Here is a 26,298-nt window from a genome sequence, read left to right as displayed (position 1 = left end):
CCAGTCGGGGGCGGGGCCAAAGGAGAGGGGCGGGGCTCGTTCCCCCGGAGCCTAACCTGGAGGAGTCCCCGGCGGCCGTGGAGTTGGAGCAGTTAAGCGCCCGTGGGGCTGTAGCATCTTCTTGTCGTCTCTCTTGAAGCGCAGGGCTTCTCCCGGTGGCGCTGTGGGTTCGGAGGGTCGGCCGCCAAGCGCAGGTGAGGAAACTGCGGGAGGCCGGCTGGGGCCCTTTGTGCGGTCTGGGCAGAGCCGGGGACGCGCAGGGTTTGGCTGGTCCTCCATGTCCGTCATCCAGCATCCCAGAGGCTGAGGCCGGGGCCAACGCTTGGCAAAACCCTCGTTCTCCCCCGCCCTGCCTCTGAGTCCTGCCGTTGCTGGAGAGCAGACCCAGCATCTCTGCGGGCACAACCTCGGTTGGCCCGGCTGGGACGCTTCCGAGGGTGGGCCCTTCCCAAACCCGGGAGCGCTCCGTCTTGTGCTTCCATAGCGTTCCACAGGCCAGCGTCCGGAGGGCCTGCTTTAGCTTTACTCCTCCTCTTCCTCCTCCTCCTCCCGCGGCTTCTGCGCGGAGAGGCGTTGCCCGGGATGTGGGGCTTGGAAAGAGGGATCTTTGTGGGAAGACAGAAGGCGAATTTATCCTCCAGGGAATGACAAGAGGAGAAATTCTGTAGTTCGTGGGGATGATGGACAAGCGTAAGGGGATGCGATGCCTCAAAGAAAAGGAGGTTGAAAAACGTCGTGTTTTATTCTAAAAGCATTTGTAATGTTTCTGAGATGAAATGAGTTAACCCAAAAATGCCTGTTTTCGCTAAACCGTGAAATTGCCCTCATTCAGCAGGCTTTCGCAGAATACTGGTCTTAAGATTAAAATCTTCAGGAGTACGTTTATTTATGCATCCCTCCTTAAAGCTCTGAATTCCAAGAGAGGCCTTTGGATTCCAGAGAAAAATACTTTAGCAGACAAAACTGATTCCTTGCTCCTCAAACAGGTGACCTGTACCTCGGAGTTAGCGAGCACTGTGTTCCGGACTCTGTGAAGCCACAAAATAAGCATGACAAATATTACTGAGAGAAACAACAGGACAGTTTGTATATTAAAACAAGCATGGCTATGGGGCGGCTGCCTGGCTCAGTCGGTAAAGCATGCAACTCTTGATTTCTGAATTGTAGGTTTCAGCCCCACATTGGACGAAGAGATTACTTTAAAAAGGAAAAAAAAAGCATGGCTGTATTATGGAGTAGAAATGAAAGTTTGCATCAGGTGTTTGATTATTTATTTATTTATATATACTGTCTTGAAGTTTCAAAATAAAAAGAGGAGACTGGTTGGGGGGCATGGATTTCTGTTCATTATCTGTTCCGTTAAATATACTAAATAGAAAAGTTTGTGAGGCACAAGAATCTAGCTTTGTGGGGCGCCTGGGTGGCTCAGTGGGTTAAAGCCTCTGCCTTCAGCTCAGGTCATGATCCCAGGGTCCTGGGATCGAGCCCCGCAGCGGGCTCTCTGCTCTGCAGCAAAGCCTGCTTCCCTTCCTCTCTCTCTCTCTGCCTGCCTCTCTGCCTGCTTGTGACCTCTGTCTGTCAAATAAATTAAAAAAAAAAAATCTTAAAAAAAAAAGAATCTAGCTTTGTTTCCTTAATAAACCATTCCTAGAATGAGGGTCACTGGAGCCCAAAGCTGTTTGTGATCATTTGTGGTATATTTTAACCTATAGTACTACTGTGAACTTGAAAATGCTTTCTGTGCGGAATAAGTACTCCTAACTAACATTTGATACCCAGCTCAATATAGTGCCTGTTGTAGAAAGACCAAACTGAAAATTTAGCCCTTGACATAACCTAGAAGTAACCAGAAAGGAGGGTGAAATTTTCTTCAGTTGTGTTAACATTTAATCCCAACTTCATGTGAAAATCCAGATTTCTAGGTCTTTGAGAAAAATGAGAAAAAAGATTAGGTAATAAAAGGTCCCTACTAGGGGCGCCTGGGTGGCTCAGTGGGTTAAGCCGCTGCCTTCGGCTCGGGTCATGATCTCAGGGTCCTGGGATCGAGCCCCGCATCGGGCTCTCTGCTCAGCAGGGAGCCTGCTTCCTCCTCTCTCTCTGCCTGCCTCTACCTGCCTGTAATCTCTGCCTGTCAAATAAATGAATAAAATCTTTAAAAAAAAAAAAAAAAAAGGTCCCTACTACATAGCAACCAGTTGGCTGAAAGTGTGTGGCTTCAGGATGGCATGCTGTCAAGTTTGCCACAGTTCCTCACCACTTTTTATTGCATTATTTGACTTGATCAGCTCAGGTACACTACCAGTCTGAATGATGTATTTATTTTAATTTGTGGCCCCAGTTTTTGCAGTATGGCTTCTTTTAAATTTTCTTGCACACTCATAGATGTGTATCAACTTTGACTTCATTTAGAAAGGATTAAGCTGCAAAACCTGTTTGACCTCTTGGGATAAAAGCATTTTCCAAATAACAAATGATCAAGAGACTTTGGAAAGATATTCAGATGTGTACATTCAAGAAAAACAGGAACCCAAGAAAGAGTGTTAGTACTCTTAAAATAAGATAACTATAAATGTTCTAATGAACACAAAGCAGAAAGAAGTGCTATTACATATTGTGTATTAATTACTGGCATTCACTGGTTTTTGCATTCAATATTAAGAGAGAAGTGGGCACACAAAAATGGCCACAACCAATTTCACATCGTGGCCATACCTTTAAAAATTATGTCATCTATTTAATTCTTCCTAAATTTTCCCTAAACTTTACTGAAGTTTAAAACAACTTTAGCTCGGGACGCCTGGGTGGCTCAGTTGGTTAAGCAGCTGCCTTCGGCTCAGGTCATGATCCCAGTGCCCTGGGATCGAGTCCCACATCGGGCTCCTTGCTCCGCAGGGAGCCTGCTTCTCCCTCTGACCCTGCCTGCCACTCTGTCTGCCTGTGCTCGCTCTCGCTCACTCTCTCTGACAAATAAATAAAATCTTTAAAAAAAAAAAACTTTAGCTCTATTAAAGTCTTTGGAGTAATGTGCTTTAAGAGCACTGGATAGGACAGGCCGACCCAAAGAATTAACTATCTTTTTTTGTACTTGCTGTTAATCTGGATTTACAACACTTGATTATTCAGGAGTGGATTAATTGATGACCAGGCTCTGACCTCATTCACTGCCCAAACTGCCTTCTCTAAATCACTGACAGTGGAGCTTGAGCTTTGAAGAGGGAGATGATGGGAGTTGGGAAAAGGGGAAATTAAGGTCCTGTGTATGTCTGTGTGTATCTCAAGTTGCTTTCTAAAGATAAATATAAAAATATAGGGTTAAGGGGAGCCTGGGTGGCTCAGTTGTTTGGGTGACTACCTTCAGCTCGGGTCATGATCCTGAGGTCCTGGGATTGAGCCCCGCATCAGGCTCCCTGGTCAGTGGGAAACTTGCTTCTCCCTCTCCCACTCCCGTTTGTGTTTCCTCTCTCACTGTCTCCCTCTGTCAATTAAATATAAAAATATTAAAAAAAAAAAAGTACAGGGTTAAATATCAGTTGAATCTCTATTTATTTATATAACTTCCCAGGTATATTTTAATACAGTCAATTTTTAGTTTTCATTATTTTAATTGATTTAATGACAGATTTTTGAGATAGAATTCCTATGTCATGAAATTTGCTATTTTAAAGTATGCCCTGCAGTAACTTTTAGTACATTCACAGACTTGTGTTGATGTAGGCAGACTGGGTCCATGGATCTAGAAGGAGTCCTACAGGACCAGCCAAGAGGGTCTTTGGCTTTAAAAAAGGATAGAAATCAAACACCACCTGAGAGGAAGTGAGAGTAGAGTTTATTGAAGATATATGGAGAGGACAGATAGAGACATAGTATCTGAGAGACTTCAAAAGGAAAGGAGAGTTAGTCTCCTTTTGCTTGGAGTGTGGGGTTTTTATTGAGGATTGCGATCTGGTGTGCATGTCTTCTTAAGCATCCAGAAACTGATCAAAACAAGGACGAGGACTCAGGTGTCCTCCTTAAGTCACTTACGCCAGAAGGCTTGGTGTCAGGGTATCTACAGTCTGGTCTGCAAAATGTACATGACAAGCTTACCCTGTCACTCCTATCAAAACTGAAATAAGACACCACCTAACAATCACTAGGATGGCTACAATGAAAATGACAATAGTAAGTGTTAGGTAAGGATCTAGAGAGATTAGAACCCTCATACATTGCTAGTGGTAATGTAAAATGATGGATCGATCATATGGTAACTTTATATTTGACCTTTTGAAGAACTACCAGACTGTTCTCCAAAGTGGTAAGGGGTTTCTTTTTGGGGGTGGTGAAGATGTTCTGAAATTAGACAGCCGTGATGGTTACACTGAGATAGGGAAACTGAAGGGACTCCATGAAAGACTGCTTTTTTGTTCCTTTTCTGGCTTCTAATCTTGCCAGGACCTGTACCTCGACATTACACGTGTGCCTTATACTCCCCTTCTTGTAAGGGTCCAGCAGTTAATGATTTCTTTGGAGTACTCCAGCGCAATTGATAGGAGTGACAGGGCACAACCCCTCAGGGTCGATAATTCATTGGAATGACTCACATAACTCACTAAAAGCAGTACCCTTATGATTATGGTTTTAATATAAAGGATATGACTTAGGAACAGCCAAAGTCAAATGTAGTCCAAAGTCTAGAGGCAGGAGAAGGAATACCCTTCGTGTGGAATCCTGGCAGTTCATACTCCCAGGACATCAATTTGTTAACCAATTAGGAAGTGCTACTGAACTTTGATGTTCAGAGTTTGTATAAGGGGTTTTATTACGAGGCATGATTATGATTGGTTGACTTTGTGGTTGGGCCCTAACGCCCCTCCTGGGAGTTTGACCTGGCCCAAAATTCCAACCAACTCTTTAATCAAATGATGAGTCTTTCAGGTGACCAGCCCCCATCCTGGATCCCAGCTTGAATCACCATATTAGCATAACAAAGACTCCTATCACTCTGCAAATTCCAAGGATTTTTGAAGCCCTGCCAAGAAACCAGCACAAAAACTAGATACTCTTTTATTATACCACTGTCTTATCACCCAGCCACTTTTAAAGTTAATTTATATATTAGCACTGAGGGACGAGGAGAGTAGTTTAGAACTGCTGCCATTCTGCTTTTCATATTTCACTTTACAAATTTGAATTTGGTAAATTTGCACAAACAAGTAAAGGGGCCATTCATGTGATCTGTCCCACTGTTTTAAGTTGCATCCTGGAAAGAATAGTCACAGAAGCATGTGAATAGCTGAGAATTTTTTTCCTGCAAAAATGCTGAAAGGGTAGGTCTTAGTGGTTGTCATTAACATATGCAAGGGTAAGTAAGATTCCTTTGATGAGGCACTGAGTAAGTAACTACATTTCTTACAACAGAGATTACAAGGCATAGTTGATAGAATTTTAATCAGTTATGATGCTCTCAACCATGCTCTCAAAATTTATAAAAGGCTTAAACAATAATTAGGATACATTTGTGATACATTATGAAATTTGTAACTGAGGCACTGCCAGGTAGCTCAGTGATACCAGAGATCCAGATTCTTTTCTAAATTTTTTTTCAGTTCTACCATCCTTATAAATTAGTGTGTTTTCTTAAACTGACTTTCCCATTGCCTCTAGTCCACCTCTCCAAGCATCACTTCTACATGAGTGTCTGAAGGTAGAAAGGGAGCTTTCCTTTTTGAGAGCCTAAGCCCACTTTGAAGAGTAAAGAAAACCTCAGAAGTGTTCTCTGTAGACTTAATCATGTCACAGTAGCCAGTTGTATGCCCTTACCTGTACGTGTCACATGGCCAAACACATTCATCCCTTAGGACTGGAGAAATGGCTAGCCTCCCCTGAAGGAGTTTATTGCCTGGGAAAAGGGGGAGGGAAGGAATGGATGTTGCATACACTACCAAAACTGTGTACACAATTATTCTGAGAGGAAAGGTAGAAAGATCTTTTTAGCCTCAGCGACCACAGCTGCCCTCCCTACCCCATTGATTCACTTTCTAAGGCCTCCAGACCTCAAGCCGAGCTGCCTAGTCTCTGAAGCAAGGAACTAGACCTCAAAAATGTAACCTAATTGTTGCTTCTGGTTATCATGCTACCACTTAATGAGTTTAAAAAATACTCTTTAAGTTAAAAGGTTGTGTAACAGGGGCACCTGGGTGGTTCAGTCCATTAGGCATCAGGCTTCAGCTCAGACTCTGATCTCTGAGTTCTGAGATCCAGCCCTGAGCAGCAGGCTCCCACTCAGTGGGGAGACTTCCTCTTCCTCTGTCCCTCTGCCCCTCTCCCCTGTGAGTGCAAGAGGGTGGGGAGGGCGCTAGTTCTCTTTCTCTCTCAAATACATAAATAAATAAATGACTCTTTCTTAAAAATCAAAAGTTTTGTAGCAGATTTCAAAAAGCATAGATAAATGTTTTCAGAAATAAAAATGTCTTTCTTTTTATAATTTTACTGTTCTTTCTAGCTATAATAACATTTTGCTTTTTTGCTTTTTATAGGTTTCCTAAAAGAAAAATGGAGGAATCAGTCAACCAAATGCAACCACTGAATGAGAAACAGATAACCAATTCTGAAGATGGATATGTATGGCAAGTTACTGATATGAATCGACTACACCGGTTCTTATGTTTTGGTTCTGAAGGTGGGACTTACTATATCAAAGAACAGAAGTTGGGCCTTGAAAATGCCGAAGCTTTAATTAGACTGATTGAAGATGGAAGAGGATGTGAAGTGATCCAGGAGATAAAGTCATTTAGTCAAGAAGGCAGAACCGCAAAGCAAGAGCCTATGCTCTTTGCACTTGCCATTTGTTCTCAGTGTTCCGACATAAGCACAAAACAAGCAGCATTTAAAGCTGTTTCTGAAGTTTGTCGCATTCCTACACATCTCTTTACTTTTATCCAGTTCAAGAAAGATCTGAAGGAAAGCATGAAATGTGGCATGTGGGGTCGTGCCCTCCGGAAGGCTATAGCAGACTGGTACAATGAAAAGGGGGGCATGGCCCTTGCTCTGGCAGTTACAAAGTATAAACAAAGAAATGGCTGGTCTCACAAAGATCTGTTAAGACTGTCACATCTTAAACCTTCCAGTGAAGGTAAGTAAGTATAAGATTTTTGGGTCGGGGGAGGTTGCAGATACCTGGTAAACAACAAATTTTTATTTGACATAAGATAATTGTGTAATATCTTCTAGATATAGCCATTCAGTCTCAAAACACATTGGTTGACTAATTCAGATGCGTAATGCCAACCTGGAATTAAAACCCTACCACAGACAATCCAGAAATTACTATTCAAGAATCAAATGACAGATTTACAGATTTAATATTCTAAATCTCAAAATGTCACTGTGCTAACTAGAATGTTTACCCAAGTAAATATGGCTTATGAAAGCAGTATGGACATGGTTAAAGTTGTAGTAAGCAATGGTTAAAGTTGTAGTAAGCAAAACAGCTCCTAGCCAGTAGGTGGCAGATAGATAGACAGGCTACAGTGTTGTAGTCCCTTACGATTTTTTTCCCTCCCTGTCTTCCTAGGATATATGTTCCATGGAACCTAAAGGCTACCTGAAATAGTGCTGAACTTAACAATTCAGGATGTTAATTGTCTCCAAGCAGTCAGCCAGGCCAGGGAACATGGTAACTTGGGGCAGTTTTTCTGTGTCTGCGGGAAGATTTCTGAGAAGTTAGTTGGATGTATGATAATTACTCAGTCCCTCTTAGAAGGGAAATAAGAAAAAAAATTTGGGCAAGAATAATTGTAAAGTATGAACTTCCACAGCATTTCTAAAATTTGCTCTTTTTTAATACCAGAAGTGAAACTTGAAAAGACAGCTCCTCATTAATTTCTAATTTATCCATTTTATTATGAATGGACTTTTTAAAATGAAATTTAAACAGTGAATTATTGCAAATATTTATATAAACCCATTTGTATTTTTTTTATTAGAAATTATATGTTTGTTTTAAAATAGCTGGATAATACATAAAAATATAATGCAGAAAGTAGGAGTCCTGCCCTTCAAAAGAAATCACTGTATGTGTTGTGTATTACTCCTAAACATACACTGTGTTGGGTTTTTTTTTTTAAAGATTTTATTTGATAGAGACACAGGGAGAAAGGGAGTACAAGCAGAGGGAATGGGAGAGGGAGAAGCAGGCTCCCCACTGATCAGGGAGCCCAATGCAGGGCTTGAGCCCAGGACGCTGGGATCATGACCTGAGCCAAAGGCAGATGCTTAACAACTGAGCAACCCAGGCGCCCCCATACACTGTTTTATTCACTATTGTATAAATATACTATAATTTATTTAGCTAGTCTCTTACTGATGACAGTAAAATAGTTTCTGGTTTCTTAATCTATTACAAAAATACTACAGTGAAAAAACTTGCATAATGTAAATATTTATATAATGGGTAAACCCACAAACAGTATTTAGAAGTGGCCGGTTTCCCCGCATTAAACAATGACCATTATGAGTGTTTTTTTTTTTTTAATCTCTGCCAATAGGATAGGTGAGAAATTATCTTACTGAATTTGTGGGCAAAAGTTCATCTTCTCATATACTGCTGATTATTTTTAATTTTTTTGTGGTGTATATTATATCTTTGTCCTTTTTTCCATTGAGTTGCTATTCTTAATATTGATTGTCACCATTCATTCATTCAGCAAATATTTATTGAGCACCAAATGGATGGGCACTGTTCTAAGAACCCGGGACACATAGGAATTTATAGCTTCATATTATATAGATCTCATGCACGTTCTCCCTTTTTTTCTTTTGTCTTTCATTTTTTTTGATGGGGGTTTCTGGCATATTGAAGTTTGGAATTCTAATGCAATGAAACTTGCCTGTTTTTCTTCATAGATTTTTGTTTTATGTTAGGTGTTAGAATGGCCTTTGCCAACCTAAGGTCATAAAAATATTTACCTGTAGTTTTTTCCCTAACATATTCATGCTTTTAATTTTTTTTATTTTTAACCAACTGAGCCACCCAGGCGCCCTTTTATTTATTTATTTATTTTTAATTTTTAAATCTTTAATTCAGTATAAGAAGAATGTAGGGATCCAGCTTTGTCTACTGAGATACCACATGGTTGTGTGTACCTAAGTGCTAGTTCTAGTTGGAAAAACTATATTCTGAATTTGTGCAAATAGTTCTGGGTTTTGAATTCTTGGTCTATGAAATGAATTAGTAGATGTTCCCTAAACTTACTCCCACAGACAGTATTGCTTAATTCTAAATTTTTTTGAAAGAAAAACTCCTATTTAACATCTTTTAATAATATCAAGTATGTTCAGGCATAAGAGATTCCTAGGCTTCTCAACATGAAAAGAATTCAGAAAAAACTCTAAGCTTCCAGAAATGTAATAATTTTTTTAGAGATTTTACTTTTTTGACAGAGGGAGACATAGCAAGAGAGGGAACACAAGCAGGGTAAGTGGAAGAGAAAGAAGCAGGCTTCCCGCTGAGCAGGGAGCTCAATGCGATGCAGGACCCTGGGATCATGACCCTGGGATCATGACGGGAGCCTAAGGCAGACACTTAACTGAGCCACCCAGGCACCCCCAAATAAGTAATATTATTTTAATACCTTAACTGAAACATGTATTTGAAACAGATAAAACACGTCAAAATGTAACTTAATTAATCAGGTATTTATTTTATACTTACTGTGTAGCCAACATAGAACTTAAGTAGAATAAAAATAATAATAAGCCTGCCTTTAAGGAAGCTATATTTTATTTGGGAAAGACAAAATAGAAGACATGCTCAAATATGAAATATTTAGTAATTTAAAACAGTATAAGATTTTGTACTAAAATTTGGATGTCTACAAGAGTTACAGTACTTTAGAAGTCCCTACATACTAGTATTGACTTTTCATCAAATTATCCAGAATCCAAAGATAACACATAGGCTCAGTCTGCCTTAAAGATGGATTTTATTGGCCTGCACAATATTTTAGGGGAAAAAAATGAATTCTTTGCTAAAGTCATTTTTAAAAAATCAGAAGACATCAAATAAAAATACTTACTCTGGCTTCTTTTGAAAGTACTTTTTTTGGCACCACTAAGTCAAAACTTCACTAAAACATTAGTAGGTACTCTAGTTCGTTCTATCATCTTAACCATTCTCTATCATATGACCTGTTCCATTTATTTATTTTACCAGCATTTAGCCCATAGACCTTTTTAAGTTTGATAACTCAAAAACTTCTTCCCCATTTAACAGAATTGAAAACTAAGGCCTACATTGGTCACATAGCCATTTATGGGCAAAGTGTGGCTATAACCTCATCCTCAGTGCCGTCCTCAGTGCCCCAATCCCAAGCTCTTACAGTTACTAAAAGGAATTACAAAAGAAATGAACACCTTATTTTCCTTTTTTAATTTGACCTGTAATACTTTCTCATTTATTTAAAAAAATATTTAAATTACTTACCTAACTGTCCACTTCCACTTATCTCTGCTACTTGTAAATGCATATTTACTTAGTAGCAGAAGGGGACAAGTGAATAGGAGATTATTTGAGACAGATCTGTACTTTGTGAATCGTTCTGAGATTGTGGACCTGAGAGATAGGTATTGTCTACCAAAGTTCCTAAAGCTGGTGTCTCAAAAAGGAAAAAAAGCTCTATAACAAAATGACTTAGAGTATAGGAGGTTTTTCTCCAGAGCCTCATATTAATACAGTTGTGATGGAATAAGCAAAATCGTTTGACTCCCATCAGCTTAAGTGTGTTTGTTATATCACAGAAGGCAGCCTCCCAGTGTAAAGAGCTTAGCTCCTCTGTATCTAGTTATTTCATTCTCGGTAAACATGTTCTGTTTTTCACCTAGAAATTCTCATGCCATTTCAATTCTTTATTTTCTTAAAGGACTTGCTATTGTGACCAAATACATTACAAAGGGCTGGAAAGAAGTCCATGAATTGTATAAAGAAAAAGCACTTTCTGTGGAGACTGAAAAATTATTAAAGTATCTGGAGGCTGTAGAAAAAGTTAAACGCACAAAAGATGAACTGGAAGTCATTCATCTAATAGAAGAGCATAGATTAGTTAGGGAACATCTTCTAACAAATCATTTAAAGTCTAAAGAGGTAAGTAAAGTATATTATAGCTTGTGATTAAACAAGTAATTTGTGGCATATATTTGTGCATATATTAAAATTTATGATGTGATACGTATAAAAGTAATTTATAAAATGTAATTTATAAGATGGGTAACAGTATATCCACTTTTTTAACAAAAAATGTAAAATATATCTTGGGCGCCTGGGTGGCACAGTCGGTTAAGCGACTGCCTTCAGCTGAGGTCATGATCCCGTAGTTGTGGGATCGAGCTCTACATCGGGCTCCCTGCTCAGCGGAGAGCCTGCTTCTCCTTCTCTCTTTGCCTACTTATACTCTCTGTGTCAAATAAATAAAACCTTTTTAAAAAAAAATGTAAAATGTGTCTTGAAAATAGTATTTATGTAAAAAAACTTAATACAATGCCCAGGTGTAGTTGGCATTCTGGTAAGTGTTATATCTGCTTCATAAAGGCTGGTTAATTTGCCTGCTAATTAAAAATAAACAAATAAAATTCTTCTGTATAGTTCCTTCTTAAAATAGACTTTACTTTCTTACTCTAGTAAAGAGAAGTTAATTTGATAAGCCTTTGACCAGTGTGCAAATCTTTTTATTTAGGAAATACTTGGAACCCCAAAAGAAAGGCTTAAAGGATATGTTAGTAATATTGATACCATGGTTATACTGATTCATGTGCCCTTAATCTTTTATATTTCTCCCTGTGTCACTTCAATAGGTATGGAAGGCTTTGTTACAAGAAATGCCTCTTACTGCATTACTAAGAAATCTAGGAAAGATGACTGCTAATTCAGTGCTTGAACCAGGAAATTCAGAAGTAGCTTTAGTATGTGAAAAACTGTGTAATGAAAAGCTGTTAAAAAAGGTAAGCACTTGGGCACCGAGGTAACTCGATTGATCGAGCTTCTGCCTTTGGCTCGGGTCATGATCCAGGGGTCCTCAGATTCCCCTGCTCAGAGGGGAGCCTGCTTCTCCCTTCCCTCTGCCCCTACCCCCTGCTGTTAAACACACAGACACACATGCTCCCTCTCTCTCAAATAAATAAATAAAATCTTAAAAAAGAAAAGAAAAAGGTAAACCTTACCTTTGTTAGCTACTACTAATTGAAAAACTCAACTTCTAAATTTTGGAAACATAGCCAGTGCAGTTTCAGGTGTTCTGAGATTTTTATCATACCAGATTTTATTTAACTCTGAAATCGAAGATAGTAAGTCCTTGTTTTTATTTTTTCCTTAGCTACGGTAACAAAACCTAAGACACATAATGACTATCTTTCATTTGAATTTTGCATTTACTTTCTGTCTCTGTCTTGTTTTTAGGCTCGTATACATCCATTTCATGTTTTAATTGCATCAGAAACTTATAAAACAGGTCATGGTCTCAGAGGAAAACTAAAGTGGCACCCTATTGAGGAAATTTTGAAAGCTCTAGATGCCGCTTTTTACAAAACATTTAAGGTAATGGTTTGATTTCTGTTTTATAACAAATGATCCAGTTGGGACTTGATATATTTTATAAAAACCCATTTTAAAGATGATACTAATAGGTTAACCATTTTTATTAGATACTCATTTATTTTTCCACAGTTTGTGTAAATGTGAATATATAATTAACATTGGAAGTTTATGAATACAGATTTTCTCCTTTGGACAATATCCAGTCATCTTATAAAATCATTTTGTTAAGTTTTAAAATACCAAATTTAAGATTTTTTTATTCCTGTAGAGTCCTTTGACTTGGTCCTCTGTCATTCTGTTAATGAACAGTGGATCTCTGTCTTCGTGAGAAGTGAATTTTTTTTTTTTTTAAGACTGAAAATCCTACATCAGAGCTATAAGTTAAAGTTTTTGATTTTAAAATTTTCTTCTTACTCCGCAAAATAGTAGTAACTAAATTCATCAAATGAAAGGGATTATACAAATGAGATTTATCTTCAATATACAAAAATCAGTCAATGTAATATGTCACATTAATAGAATGAAAGGACAGTTACACAGTCTCAGTGCAGTAAAAGTATTTAATAAAATTCAGTACCATATTATGATTTTTAAAAAAAGTAAACTAGGAATAGAAGTGAACTTCCTCAGCATGATAAAGGCCATATATAAAAAACCCACAGCTATTATTATACTCAAAGGTGAAAGGCTGAAATCTTTTCCACTGAGATCTAGAACAAGACAAAAATAACAACTTTTCCACTTTAATTCTACAGAGTCCTGGAAGTTCTAGCAGTTAGGCAAGAAAAATAAATAAAAGATACCAGATTAGAAAGGAAGAAAAATTATCTCTGTTCTCAGATGACATGATCTTATAAGGAGAAAAGCCTACAGAATCCACAGAGAGCTTAGAGCCAACAAACAAATTCAGCCAAGTTGCAGGATATAAAACTAATGGGCAAAAATCATTAGTATTTCTGTACACTAGCGATGAACAATCCAAAGGCCTTAGCCTTAAGAAAACATTTTTTGTTTAGCCTTAAGAAAACATTTCCATTTACATTAATATAAAAAAAACAAAAACAAAATAAGACTTAGGAATAAACTGTGAAGGTACAAGATTTGTAAACTAAAAGCTATAAAAAACATTGCTGCAAGAAGTATAAGAAGACTTAAATGGAAAACATTAAATGGGAAACATAAGATTTGTTAAGATGACAGTACTACCCAAAGCAATCTACACATTAAGTGCAGTGCCTATAGCATGTTTTGCAGAAATAGAAAAACCTACTGTAAAATTTATGTGGACTTTGAAGAGACACCCTCCCCACCCACCCCCCACCGCTGCCCGATAACACAGCTAATCTTGAAAAAGAACGAGGTTGGCAGATTCACACTTCCAAACTTATACAAAGGTACAGTGATCACAACCATGTGGTACTGGCATAAAAGCAAATATATAAACCAGTGGAAGAGAATGCAGAGGCTAGAAATGAACTCTCACATGTGTGATCAATTGGTTTTTGACAAGAGTGTCAAAACTGTCCAATGCAGGAAAAGTTAGTCTTCAAAAAATGGTGCTAGGGAAACTGGATAACCACATGCAAAAGAACAAAGTTCCCCCTTTAAATTACACCACATACAAAAATTAAAGTGGCTCAGTGACCTATATTTAAGAGCTGAAACTATGAAACTCTTAGAAAAAAACATAGAATAAAAGTTTCATGACATTAGATTTGGCAGATTTGGCACATATGACACCAGAGCACAGGCAATAAAAGGAAAAGTAAATGAATTGGACTTCATCAAAATTTAATAAACCTTTTGTGCATCAAAGGACTCATCAAGAGAGTGAAAAGATAACCTATAGAGTAGGAGAAAATATTTGTAGATCATATGTTTGATAACTTTTTAATGTTTAGAATATAAAGAAGTGCTACAATTCCACAATAAAAATTTTTAAAAACCCAATTCAAGAATGGGTAAAGTACTTGAATAAGACATTTCTCCAAAGAAGATAGCCAGATGGCCAATTAGCAGGTGAAAAAATGTTCAACATCATTAGTCATTAGGGAAATGCAAATCATTGGTTCTTATCAAAAAAGCAGAAATAACAAGGCTTTGGGAGGATAGGAGAAACTGCAACCCTGGTACATTGCTGATAAGAGTGTAAACTGGTATAGGCCTATGGAAAACAGTTTGGTTGTTCCTCAGAAAATTAAACATACCATTACCATGCCATCCAGCATTTCCGCCACCTATGTATATACCCAAAGTAATTGAAAACAGAATCAAATGTACCTATAGGTGAGTGTTCATAAGAACACTCTTCACAATAGCTAAAAGGTAGAAACAACCCAAGTGTTCATCAGGAGATGAATGGATAAACAAAATACAATATATACATACAGGGGAGTATTCAGTCTTTACAGCCTATTACAAAGAAATGCATTTTGAAACATGCTACAACGTGAACCTTGAAAATATTTTGCTAAGTGAAATAAGCCAGACGCTATATGACAGGTATTATATGATCCCATTTATATGAGGTATCTGGAATGGGCAAATTCATAAAAAAAAAAGTAAAACACATTACAAGGGGCTAAAGATGGATAGGAATAGAGAGTTACCAATGGGTATAAAGTTTCTGTTTGGGTTGATGAAAAGGTTCTGGAAATAGATAGTGGTGGTTACATACCATTGTAAATGTACTTCATGCCTGGAATTGTACCCTTAAAAATGATTTAAAAGCAATTTTATGTTATTTATGTTTTACCACAAAAAACTTTGCTAAAAATTCTCAGTTTACTTTCTGAGGAATGATTTCTAAAAAAAAAACAAAACAAAACAGGAATATAGTAACTTCTTTAAATAAAATTACTAAGTAGGCTATCTTATTTTGTTTTACCCTCTAGTAAAAACTTAAGCATTTTCAAGTACTTGTCAATTAGTTGGTAAATCAAAAACCAGGTCTCTCAAGTGAAAGATGAGTAAATACGATTTTTAGAAATCTAATTGTGATTTCTGTGACTGCTTTTAATGATCATTTTGATTTTTTTTTTTTAGACAGTGGAGCCAACTGGAAAGCGTTTCTTACTGGCTATTGACGTCAGTGCTTCTATGAACCAGAGAGTTTTGGGTAGTGTCCTCAATGCTAGCACAGTTGCTGCGACGATGTGCATGGTAAGAACACCTAAGACAACTTCGAATTTTTGCCACCCTAAGAAACATTTAATGTGGGGCAAAACTATAAAGTTAGATATGATCAAGGATTACGTTTTCACCTGTTTTTGTCATTTTGCTATATAAGGAGAGTTTTAAGCCTGGATAGCTCTGTTAAGTACTCAATTCTTGATTTTGGTTCAGGTAACTATCTCAGGGTTGAGAGATTGAGCCTGCCTTGGGGTCCACACTAGGCATAGAGCCTGCTTAAGATTGTCTCTTTTCCTCTCCTTCCCCACTCATGTGCATGCTCTTTCTCTCTCTGACAAAAAAAGAAAGAAAGAAAGGAAGAGGGGCGCCTGGGTGGCTCAGTGGGTTAAAGCCTCTGCCTTCGGCTCGGGTTGTGGTCTCAGGGTCTTGGGATCAAGCCCCGAGTTGGGCTCTCTGCTCGGCAGGGAGCCTGCTTCCTCCTCTCTCTCTGCCTGCTTCTCTGCCTACTTGTGATCTCCCTCTGTCAAATAAATTAACAAAATCTTTTAAAAAGAAAGAAAAAGCAAAGTTTTAAGTATATTGTAAGTATATTTATAAAGCATGTTTAAAGAATAACAAATTTTTAATTTTACCGAATATTAAATATTAATGTATTATTGAAAAAGTAGATAATGCTTTGAGAACTTATTAATAAATACAGAAGTTAAAAGATCAGGAACTAATAATAATAGTCAGACTTTGGTTCTAGTCTGTCACTTCTCTTCTGTGACTTTATATTTATTAAAATGAGAAGCACATATGCACATATTACAAGAGCCATTTGCTTTGTAATAGTTTGTGAAAGTACTTTGAAAGCTATACTGTTACTATGTAGTTCCAAAACAAAAATAAGTTTAGAAATAAAATAAATATCTTTTAAAGATTTTATTTATTTGAGGGGCGCCTGGGTGGTTCAGTGGGTTAAAGGCTTTGCCTTTGGCTCAGATCATGGTCTCAGGGTCCTGGGATTGAGCCCCACATTGGGCTCTCTGCTCCGAGGAGAGCCTGTTTCCTCCTCTCTCTCTGCCTGCCTCTCTGCCTACTTGTGTTCTCTATCTGTCAAATAAATAAATAAAATCTTAAAAAAGAAAAAAAGATTTTATTTATTTGAGAGAGAGAAAGAGCATATGAGTAGGAGGGAGAGGGAGAAGCAGACTTCCCACTGAGCAGGGAGCCCGATCAGGGCTCCAACCCAGGATTCCCGGATCATGGCCTGAGCCAAAGGCAGATGCTTAACTAATTGAGCCACCCAGGAACTCCCAAATTAAATATCTTCTAAAGATGAAGTTTTATGAACTTCAAGATACTGTATTTATTTCACTCATATGCTGAAAATTACCACTTGAATTTTTCAGGTTGTCACACGAACAGAAAAAGAGTGTTATGTAGTTGCTTTTTCAGATGAAATGGTACCATGTCCAGTGACTACGGATATGACATTACAACAGGTTTTAATGACCATGAATCAGGTAAGGAACTGTTTTATTAAGTTTACTTAATGTGTTGTATAATAATCTTATATTGATGTTATGTCTGATATTAATGTTTATGAGAATAAATAGTTTTATCTCAATTTTCCCATGAGCACAAAATAATAAATATATACACATGCTTTGAGAAGGTCTATGTTTTAGCCATAAGCAAAATGATAATGTAAAAAAAAATTTTAAGTATTATTTCAAATATCTGAGTATGGAAACTAGGACACTTATTACGAATCGTGTTTTTGTTCTGAGTTAGATCCCAGCAGGTGGAACTGATTGCTCTCTTCCAATGCTCTGGGCTCAAAAGACAAACACAGCTGCTGATGTCTTCATTATCTTCACTGATAATGAGACTTTTGCTGGAAGTGTCCATCCTGCTGTTGCTCTCAGAGAGTATCGAAAGGTAAAATTCTAATATTATTTCTCACCCCAAATAAGAATCCGTACTAAAATATACACTATTTTTCCAAAAAATACTTAAGATCGTTCTGTACCTTTGTATGGGGATACAAAGCCAGTTCAACAGTACTTGAAATAAAAAATATTGGTTATCCATATATAATTTATTTCAGCTAGTCCCAAATTCTATACATTACTAAAATATCCTCTGCAAACTGTTTTTGGCAATAATAAAAATATTTTACCTTAACTATACATTCTTAATAATTCATTGTGCTCCTTGAAAAATTAAAGTATCATGTATGAATTTTGTTAAAGGACTACATAAAATTAAAGCAAAGGTAGAATCTGTGTTTTAAGTTTCATGGCTACTTCTGTGTTCTAATCAGTGCCTCCAATTGAGCTCTCAAATCATGGAAATGTTCTTTAGCTACAGTATCCAGTGTGGTAACCACTAGTCACATATGGCTGTCAAGCACTTGAATTGTGGCTAGTGTGATGAGAAGAACTAGAACTTGATGAAGAGTGCTATTTCTCAAATTGGGGTTTTCCTATCTGCAGCCTTAGCCTGGGCCCTTGCTAGAAATGCAAATTCCTAGACCCCATGGGAGACCTGCTGACTCAGAAACTGGAGAGTGGGATTGTGTTTTAACAAACCCTCCTGGGGATTCTAATGTATGTTTAAATGTGAGAGAAAGGGAGAGAATAGATTTGTAGTCAAGGCAGGCTGGGTTCTGAGTCCTGGGTCTTTCCCTTTTACTGACTGCAGACCTAAGCAAATTATTTAACTGATGTATGTCATAGTATTTAATAGCACTACTTACCTTTTGAGTTATTATAACAGTTATATTAGATAAGTTAAAGAGTTCATTCTGGTATCTGACATATTGTATACTCAATGATTATTGGTTTTTCTCCAAAACTCAGTTATTTTAACCCTAAGTCATAGCTGTAAAGCAAGTTCTGACATGTGACATGCATATATCATATATAACAAAACCATAGACCAAAAGTTGAGAATTGCAGGGAAATGTTTCTTTATATATACCCACACACACTGCCCCAGTATTTGATATATTGGTAAAAATATCTGATGTCCCCAAATGTCCTGACAGGTTTCATAAGTTGAAAACCTTTTGGCTGCCTAAGAATATAGTACTCTATGGCCCATAAACAGAAAAGCGGGAATTTCAGGCAGGCTGTTAACACAATTTTATTTTCTGTTCTAAAGATCAGAGTCTGACCTTGATAGATTAACAGATTTTATGGAGAGAAGAAAAAAAATTGACTTCAGAATGAAAAATTGTGATAGCCTTATAAGTGTTTTGCTTTTGCTTACATAAATTTTTTAAATATGTATTTTGATCTTTTCCTACAGAAAATGGACATTCCAGCTAAATTGATTGTTTGTGGAATGACATCAAATGGTTTTACCATTGCAGACCCAGATGATAGAGGCATGTTGGATATGTGTGGCTTTGATACTGGAGCCTTAGATGTAATTCGGAATTTCACATTAGATGTGATTTAACCATAAGCACCAGCATGATATCAGAGGTCCGTTGCCATCAGTGATCTCACTAAAAATATGTAGCTACTTCCCAGCTAATCTTAATCCAATGAAAGATGATGATAGTATAGTATGTGCATAATGGAAAATTTACCTTGCCAAAAAAGAAAAGAAAACAAAAAGATGAGCCCAAAGTTCTTTCTGTCTACTAAACTAGCTCTTGGGAAATAGCTTCAGAATACCCTATAGCTCCCTCTTTCTAACAGAGAACTCCTTGTTGATAGACACTGTAAAATAACCAGTTTTGCTATGGTGAATAATCTCATTTGTACTTAAGAGAAGTGAGAGCCAAAAGTAAGTAGTTCTATATCATGTCACTTGTTTGAAAAGTGCTTGAAGTTTTCTTAACTGCATTGGGAAAGGACAGCTGTGACAATGTCCAAATACTCTGAAATGCACTGGACCATGTAACTGTGATGGAATATCAAATTCATCTGTAAATTTTTATACCAAGGGGTTTTAAAAAAATGATTAAATTATGAACACATTTTTACAAATTCCTTGGAGTTTTCTAAGATCACATAAATAGCAGCTTTCTTACTCAATGAAAAAGATACTTTAAATCTGATATTTTATTTACACTTGTAGGATTGTTACATTAACCAGAAAAAGGGTGGAAAACCCCTGAGAAAAGACACTAAAGTTTGTGTCAGCTGAGGAAGTCTGTTTGGTTTGCTTTTTGTTTGTTTTGGTGCATTTTATTGCTGTGAGTTGGGGCATGACTTGACAGTTTGTGCTGAAATATAACAACATAGCCATGTGTAGCCACACTTTTTCTTTTTTTTCATAGTCTTAACAAACGTAAACAACAAACTGTTTTAAGCATTTAACTCCCCCACTCATAAATATGAAAAGTATGATAATTAAAATCTCAGCTGTAACCAGATTAGCTTTTTCCTTACTTTAAATATTCTAATTACCTTTAACTATTTTTTTAACCAGTTGTAAGTGGGTTTTAGATATTTCCTAATTGTAAACATGTCAGTGACATATCTCTGTCCATTATTCATTTGTGGCAAGACATTCTTTTTTGATATTTTAAAAAATAATAAAGCAAGCTAGGTCTTTCATATTTGAAAGGCAACTTTTGAGTAACATTACCACTAACCAGTCTGTAAGAAAATTTTTTTTCTATTTTACTTGTTGTGTATATTAAACTTCCTTTTCATTACACTAAAGTGCATTATTTTCTTGAGCAAATGTCCTTCTTTCTGGGGAGGTTTAACATATTGAAATCCCAATATATTTGCTCATAATTATATTATGGTTATTTAAGATAACATAAAATTTCAATTTTTTTGTATTCTTTTCCTAATAACTAATAATTTACTGAAGGATTTATAAAGCCCTTCTCATTATCATATGAAAAGTCAAACTAGTAAATGTAAATTATAACCTTCTGTGTGGTTAGGAGTCAGAGGTTTTGTTTTGAGGGCAAAAGAGGACTTGAATTTGTTTAGATACTTTATGTTTCATAAGAAATTTGGGTCTGGAAGTGACAAGAAAATGCCCCTTTCAGACTCATTAACAATGCTGGCTCTGCTATGAGCCATTCCTTCAAGGCAACTAGTAGCAATTTGTAAATGTTACGATATTTACCTGAGATTTTTTTGTCAACAAGGTAGTGTGTGGGTACCACCACCCTTGTACATTGCTTCAGACATCATTCTGGTTTTTGGCCCTCTGTCAAGCATTGGATGTAAGGTATTAGCTAATTTTGATAACATTAAAATATGTTCGGATTGAATTTAAAGTTTAAAGAGCCTAGTAAAATCGTGTAATAGTTTTTGAAGTTTCTAAGTAAACCCAAGATCTTAAAAATTATAAAACGATCTTTTTATTCCTAATAGAAATGTTAATTGGAATATAGCATAAAAGTATATTTCCTTCAGTTATGTACTTCTCCTATAGTGCTTTTAGATGTTCACAAATCAACCAGTCCATCAGAGAAGTAAGATTAGATGTGACCGTTTTGAAGATTTACATACATCTAATTAAATGGATTAGGGTAAGATTTAAAGAAGAAAAAAATCTGAAATTTAAAAGGCGATTTTTAATGTAGGTTAGGGACCCAAGGTCTAAAAGAGTATGGCTTTGGAGCACTGGATCTACCAATCTTGGGCTCTTCATTCCCATTCCAGAATTCATCTCCCCACAGAATGGGAAGACATGGACTCACAAGAGTAGGTGGTGAAATAAAATTATTCAAAACCTTTATCTTTTTAGGTATTAGGAAATAATGTATCTACATGATTGCTTTAGGAGTAGCAAAACAGATTTGTGAACATGTATGCTTTTCTGGTTCATAGTAATCCTCAATTACAATTAGTATCTTAACAACCTGTGTTGCTATATATAATATAGCCCTATAGAAAAAATTTTTAAAACTTTACCTTATTATGTTGAAGTGATAAAGAAGTTTTATTTTCTGAATTTTAGGATTATTGCTACATTAATATTTAGGGAGATATTGCTTTAAAAACAATTCTAAGAAAAATAAACTTTATTTCCTAGAAAATATGTAAATATTTTCAGGATATAGTTAAAATTAGTGAAACAAAGCTAATCTTATACTCTTCCTTATTTGTTGAAACTTCTTGAAAATGCAATTTATTAACAGTTAACATATTATTTAGTTTAGTCACTGTTTTATGGAAACATTAGTGAGGAAGATACTAGTGAATGGAATTTAGTATTACCCCTCTAGAACCTCTTGCTTATCTTACTTTGGGGGATTGTAGACAACCAGTTTAACCTTCAATTTTGTTATCTTTGAAATGTAACCTATCTGGATGCTGGGCTCTTAGAAGAATCAGTGATTTAATATCTGTATAAAAGTTTAAATTAGGAGGAGGACTTGCAATACAAATTAGAATTTTTTAAATTAGAAACATTGTTAATAGACGATACATGGTTCAAATGATAAAATGTTTTCAAATAACCATTCAGTAGGCTCAGTAATTAATTAAAACATTCCTATTCTGAGTGGGAAAGTATGGAAGAAAAATATTTACAGTGAAGGTGAGTATTTTTGACTAAAGTCACTATTGTGTGATCAAGAGAAAGTAACACATTCCAAGTTTTAACATCCATTTGGATATAATCTTATACTTATCTAAATGAAGAAACACTATTAATAAGCATTTGATTAACCTTTTAAAATAACAGGTAAATCTACAAATGATTATCATCGTATCAGGATTTGCCTTCATTTTTGGAAATTTTGCAAAAAACATATAAAATTATTTTGGAAATTTAAGGTAAAATTCCTGAATAAATTGGAGGATCTGACAATTAAGTGAAAAAAAATTTAAAAGCACATCTAAACAATAATTAAAAAGAAATCATTGTGATCACTTATTGGACTTAGCCTAATTTAACCTAAAGATTATATACCCACAGATAAAAATTTCTTAAAAAGTGGTGCCCTTAGAGTAAGTTATCAAAAAGGAAAAATTCTAGACTTACATTTCATAGGTTTGGGGTGATTTGTTAAGGCAATATCCCCTCTAGAGAAATGTTCTATAGCCTCAATATAAACATGCACAAGGAAGAATTAGGGAAAAAGCTATGAATTTAGTTATATATACTGTACAGATTTTATTTAGCATTTCCCTATTATTTGCTTCCTAATCTTCCTTGTTGGAAGATTATACCTCATTTTTTTGTTTGTTCATTTTCTTAAAATTACTTTATTCTGACATTTTTGTCTTCTGTTTCTAACCTTACCTCAGTAATAAAATGAATGACAGGAAAATCACCCATATTCAAAGTTGGGATGAATCTCTTTGCACATTTCAGATCACATTTTTCAAATTAATAATAGGCAGATCTCTTGAAACAATAATTGGATTAATTTATTTTCTCCCCAATCAAATTCTATTATATACCTTTTGCATTAGATGGTTGCAAAAATGTTGTAGCCTTTAAGTAAGTTTATTCAGTCTTTGTTTGCAATTCTAGATCTACTTTGCTCTTAGAAAACTAAATAACTGAATACTCAGAATAGCATATCTCATGTTCATATTTCCATATAAGAACCACTTTCAAATCTTTCATCTACTAAGTACTTAACTGAGCTTATATATACATCATTTGTGGTGTACAAGAGCCTGTCAATAACTTGTATTCACATTTAATATTTTTTAATTGGTAAGTTTTTTGCTTTTGAAAAATTAAGAAGTTAATTTAAAAATTCTGTGGCAATATTTTTTCATGTAGAAATCTAATATAGATAGTTAAGCATATGTTTGAATAAAGTTATAATAAATAACACATTTTCCTAAACCGTGATAGTTTCAAATTATATTGGAAATTGGTAGAAATAAAAACTAGAGAAGTTGCACTGCAAAATTCTATTACTGAAACTAAGGTGATTATTTTCAATGATTATAAATTACATAAATACAATGAAAATACACAAAAGCTGTTTCTGACAGAGATTTTTCCCTTTGCTTTTTAATTTAGCACCACCATATGTCATATTAATTTTATGAACACAAGTGATACTAAATTTTAAAATATATTTAAGACTTCTGTACTTTTAGAAGTTATCAGAAAACTGAACAAAAGAACTAGTAAGTTAGCTGTATTTCTGCTGGTTTCACTTAATGAACACTTGGATTGTTAAGAATAGTAAATAAGGTAAAGCCTTGCTATTTTATGTATCAATCCCACATATAATTGATAGAATATTGGAACTTTTGTTTAAATACAGTTTTTATTTGCAGTGTAAACTTTAGAATCCATATACACCCAAATAAAGTTTAAATTATTAAACAACTAATGAATTGTAATCAAATGTGTTTGTTGCACTGTTATTTTAAACATGGACTATATATAATGTGGTATGAGTAGATGACATTTTTGTAATGCATATGAGTTATATTTTCTTCCTTTATTGCCACCTTCTGATAATGAAGAAATTCTCCAGAGGGATGAGATACATGAAATCATCTTTTTTAAAAAGTTCTTTAGGGGAGAGGTATTACAGTACTAAACTGTCCGTTTGTTTTATATAAAGGCTTTGATATCTGTAATTTACCACTTACTGAATACTTAAATTACACAGAATAATGCCTGCATAGAATAAAATTTAAGTATGCAAGAGCCTTAAAGTGAAAAAAATGAATCTTCTGACTGCCTTAAAATATGACTAGCTCTCCACAGGCATACTAGTTACTTTCCATAGGGTCTTGTTCATTAAGTAATGCCTTAATAGCGTTAGTGTTTCTGAAGTACAGAACTCAAAGGGTCTTACAGAGCTTTCGTTTTTACATAATGGAAATTTAACTGTTAAGTTTTAAAACCTGAGAGTACATTAGTAGTTTTAAGTACCTATTAATAGGATAATCTGGGTACACTGATAACATTCTACATATATGACTGTTAGCATCAGTACTATTTTGTGGCTGTTTAAGGTTTTTTTTATTGTTTGGTATAACAAATTATCCAAGAAGCTGGACTTTGTGTAACATAATCTCCAAGGACCAAGCTGCATATTTAAACACTATGAATGAAAAACAGAGTTGTACAGTTTCAAAAACGGTTACTTTTTTTGAGGAAATTTTTCAAGACAAAAAGCAAATACTTTGTTTCAAGCCTATAGGCAAGTTCACTGAAAGATGTGAATATAGTTGTAAAACATTGCAATTGTTGCAATAAAAAGTATCCAGGCCAGTCATTTGTTTAATTAGATTCACATTTTTATATTCACTTTGCCTTTCAAAGCAGGAGTATTTTATAAAATTGAAAGAAAACTTAAAATTGTCAAGCTGGTGCTTAAGGATACAAAGTTTCATTTATACAGGTTTCATTTCAAAGGAAGGAACCCTAAAAAGAGGGCTGTGGGGGGTTTCTTAGGTCTGTTGATAAACTTATTGATGCGTTGTTGAGTCTTCCATATTTTCTGTAAATAATATGCCTATACCTGACAATGTAATTTTGCTGTTTTCTGATAGAAAATTGATGAATACTAATGTATTAAATTTATTTCATGATAAAAGTTTTCACCGATACTGTGAAATGTTTCCTTTTCTCGCCTTGAAAAATACCATACTGAGGACATCATTGTAGACATGGAGTGAGGGCAGATGCAAATTACGGGAACTGCTTCTGGTCAGTTGTATTATGTAGAAACCAATAGATACACCAAATAAACTCTATGCACATCAAATAATGGCTTTCACTTTTTTTTTCTCCCCCAAAGATTTTTTGAGAGAGAGGGAAAGAAGCAAGCTTCCCCCGCACTGAGCAGGGAGCCCAATGCAGGGCTTGTTCCCAGGACTCCAGGATTATGAACTGAGCCAAAGGTCGACACTTAACCAACTGAGCCACCCAGGCACCCCGGTTTTCATTTCTTTAAAGAAATAAGAATTTTAAGGTTATAATATGCCTTATAAAATCTAAGGCTATCAGTAATCTGTTATAATATTTCAATAAGATGAAATTAGTTTGATAATTAACATTAGCCTTATAATGCCTCTAACTATATCTTTAAAATACATGTGGTTGAGGACTCTTCCCAGTGATTTCTGGATTTAACCAAAATGCGCATTCTTAAAGAGTTTCAACAGGTTTCTTTGGTGAAGAAATTACTCAAAGTTACCCTTGGGAAAAGTGACGTTAACACCAAAAATCAATTATGTAAACAAAAAAAGTTTTAGTGCCAATGCAGACATTTCTTTTCTCTCTGAATTCCCGTAACTTCTGAAAACTAAGATCTGAGCATATAGGTAATACATAAGAGTAGAAGCAAGTTACATCAGAATATACCTACCAAAACTTTGAACATTTGGTTGATCTTATAGTTCTCTATTTAAAGATGGCAGCAGTTATATGGAGAAAGTAAGATCACAAATTACGCATTTCTTCATGGATAAAGAAAACTAGGCTTAAAAAATACTTTACAATAGGGGGTGGCAGGTGGGTCAGTTTGTTAAGTAACCCACTCTTGATTTCAGCTCAAGTCATGATCTCAGAGTCCCCTGAGGATCAAGCCCCATGTTAAGCTCCCTGCTCCATAGAGTCTGCTTCAGGAGTCTCTCCCCTGCCCCCACCTCCACTTCTCTCTGTCTTAATTTTTTTTTTAAGTTTAAAAAAATATTTAA

At 35.8% G+C, this 26,298-nt stretch overlaps 2 protein-coding genes across 3 annotated transcripts in view; one reads left to right on the top strand and one right to left on the bottom strand.

The window, feature by feature from the left end:
* UCHL5 (ubiquitin C-terminal hydrolase L5) overlaps positions 1–509 on the bottom strand; it is a 44,555-nt gene extending 44,046 nt beyond the window's left edge. The window contains exon 1 of one of the 2 annotated variants that reach the window (XM_059413319.1): positions 293–509. In XM_059413319.1, coding sequence (XP_059269302.1) covers positions 293–482 — 190 coding nt within the window. In that variant the 5' untranslated portion in view covers positions 483–509. Of the gene's footprint in view, positions 1–56; positions 194–292 lie in introns of those variants that run through there. The other variant, XM_059413317.1, reaches the window with a different exon arrangement.
* On the top strand, positions 107–25,200 carry RO60 (Ro60, Y RNA binding protein). Its single transcript, XM_059413313.1, has 9 exons — positions 107–194; positions 6,516–7,111; positions 10,899–11,119; positions 11,827–11,973; positions 12,428–12,565; positions 15,611–15,727; positions 17,092–17,205; positions 17,477–17,623; positions 18,998–25,200. Exons 2-9 carry the CDS (start codon positions 6,532–6,534, stop codon positions 19,148–19,150), a joined length of 1,617 nt encoding a protein of 538 aa, XP_059269296.1. The 5' UTR covers positions 107–194; positions 6,516–6,531; the 3' UTR covers positions 19,151–25,200.
* Positions 25,201–26,298: the final 1,098 nt, after the last annotated feature.

The sequence above is a fragment of the Mustela nigripes genome, chromosome 10 (genome assembly GCF_022355385.1).
Source record: "Mustela nigripes isolate SB6536 chromosome 10, MUSNIG.SB6536, whole genome shotgun sequence".
NCBI lineage: Eukaryota > Metazoa > Chordata > Mammalia > Carnivora > Mustelidae > Mustela > Mustela nigripes.
This window is presented reverse-complemented; position numbering and strand designations above follow the sequence as displayed.

Coding starts and splice junctions, on each gene's coding strand:
- RO60 (XM_059413313.1), top strand. CDS start 6,532: ATGGAGGAATCAGTCAACCAAATGCAACCACTGAATGAGAAACAGATA. Junction 12,566..15,610: donor CTTTTTACAAAACATTTAAG/GTAATGGTTTGA, acceptor TTTTTTTTTTAG/ACAGTGGAGCCAACTGGAAA. Junction 15,728..17,091: donor TTGCTGCGACGATGTGCATG/GTAAGAACACCT, acceptor TGAATTTTTCAG/GTTGTCACACGAACAGAAAA.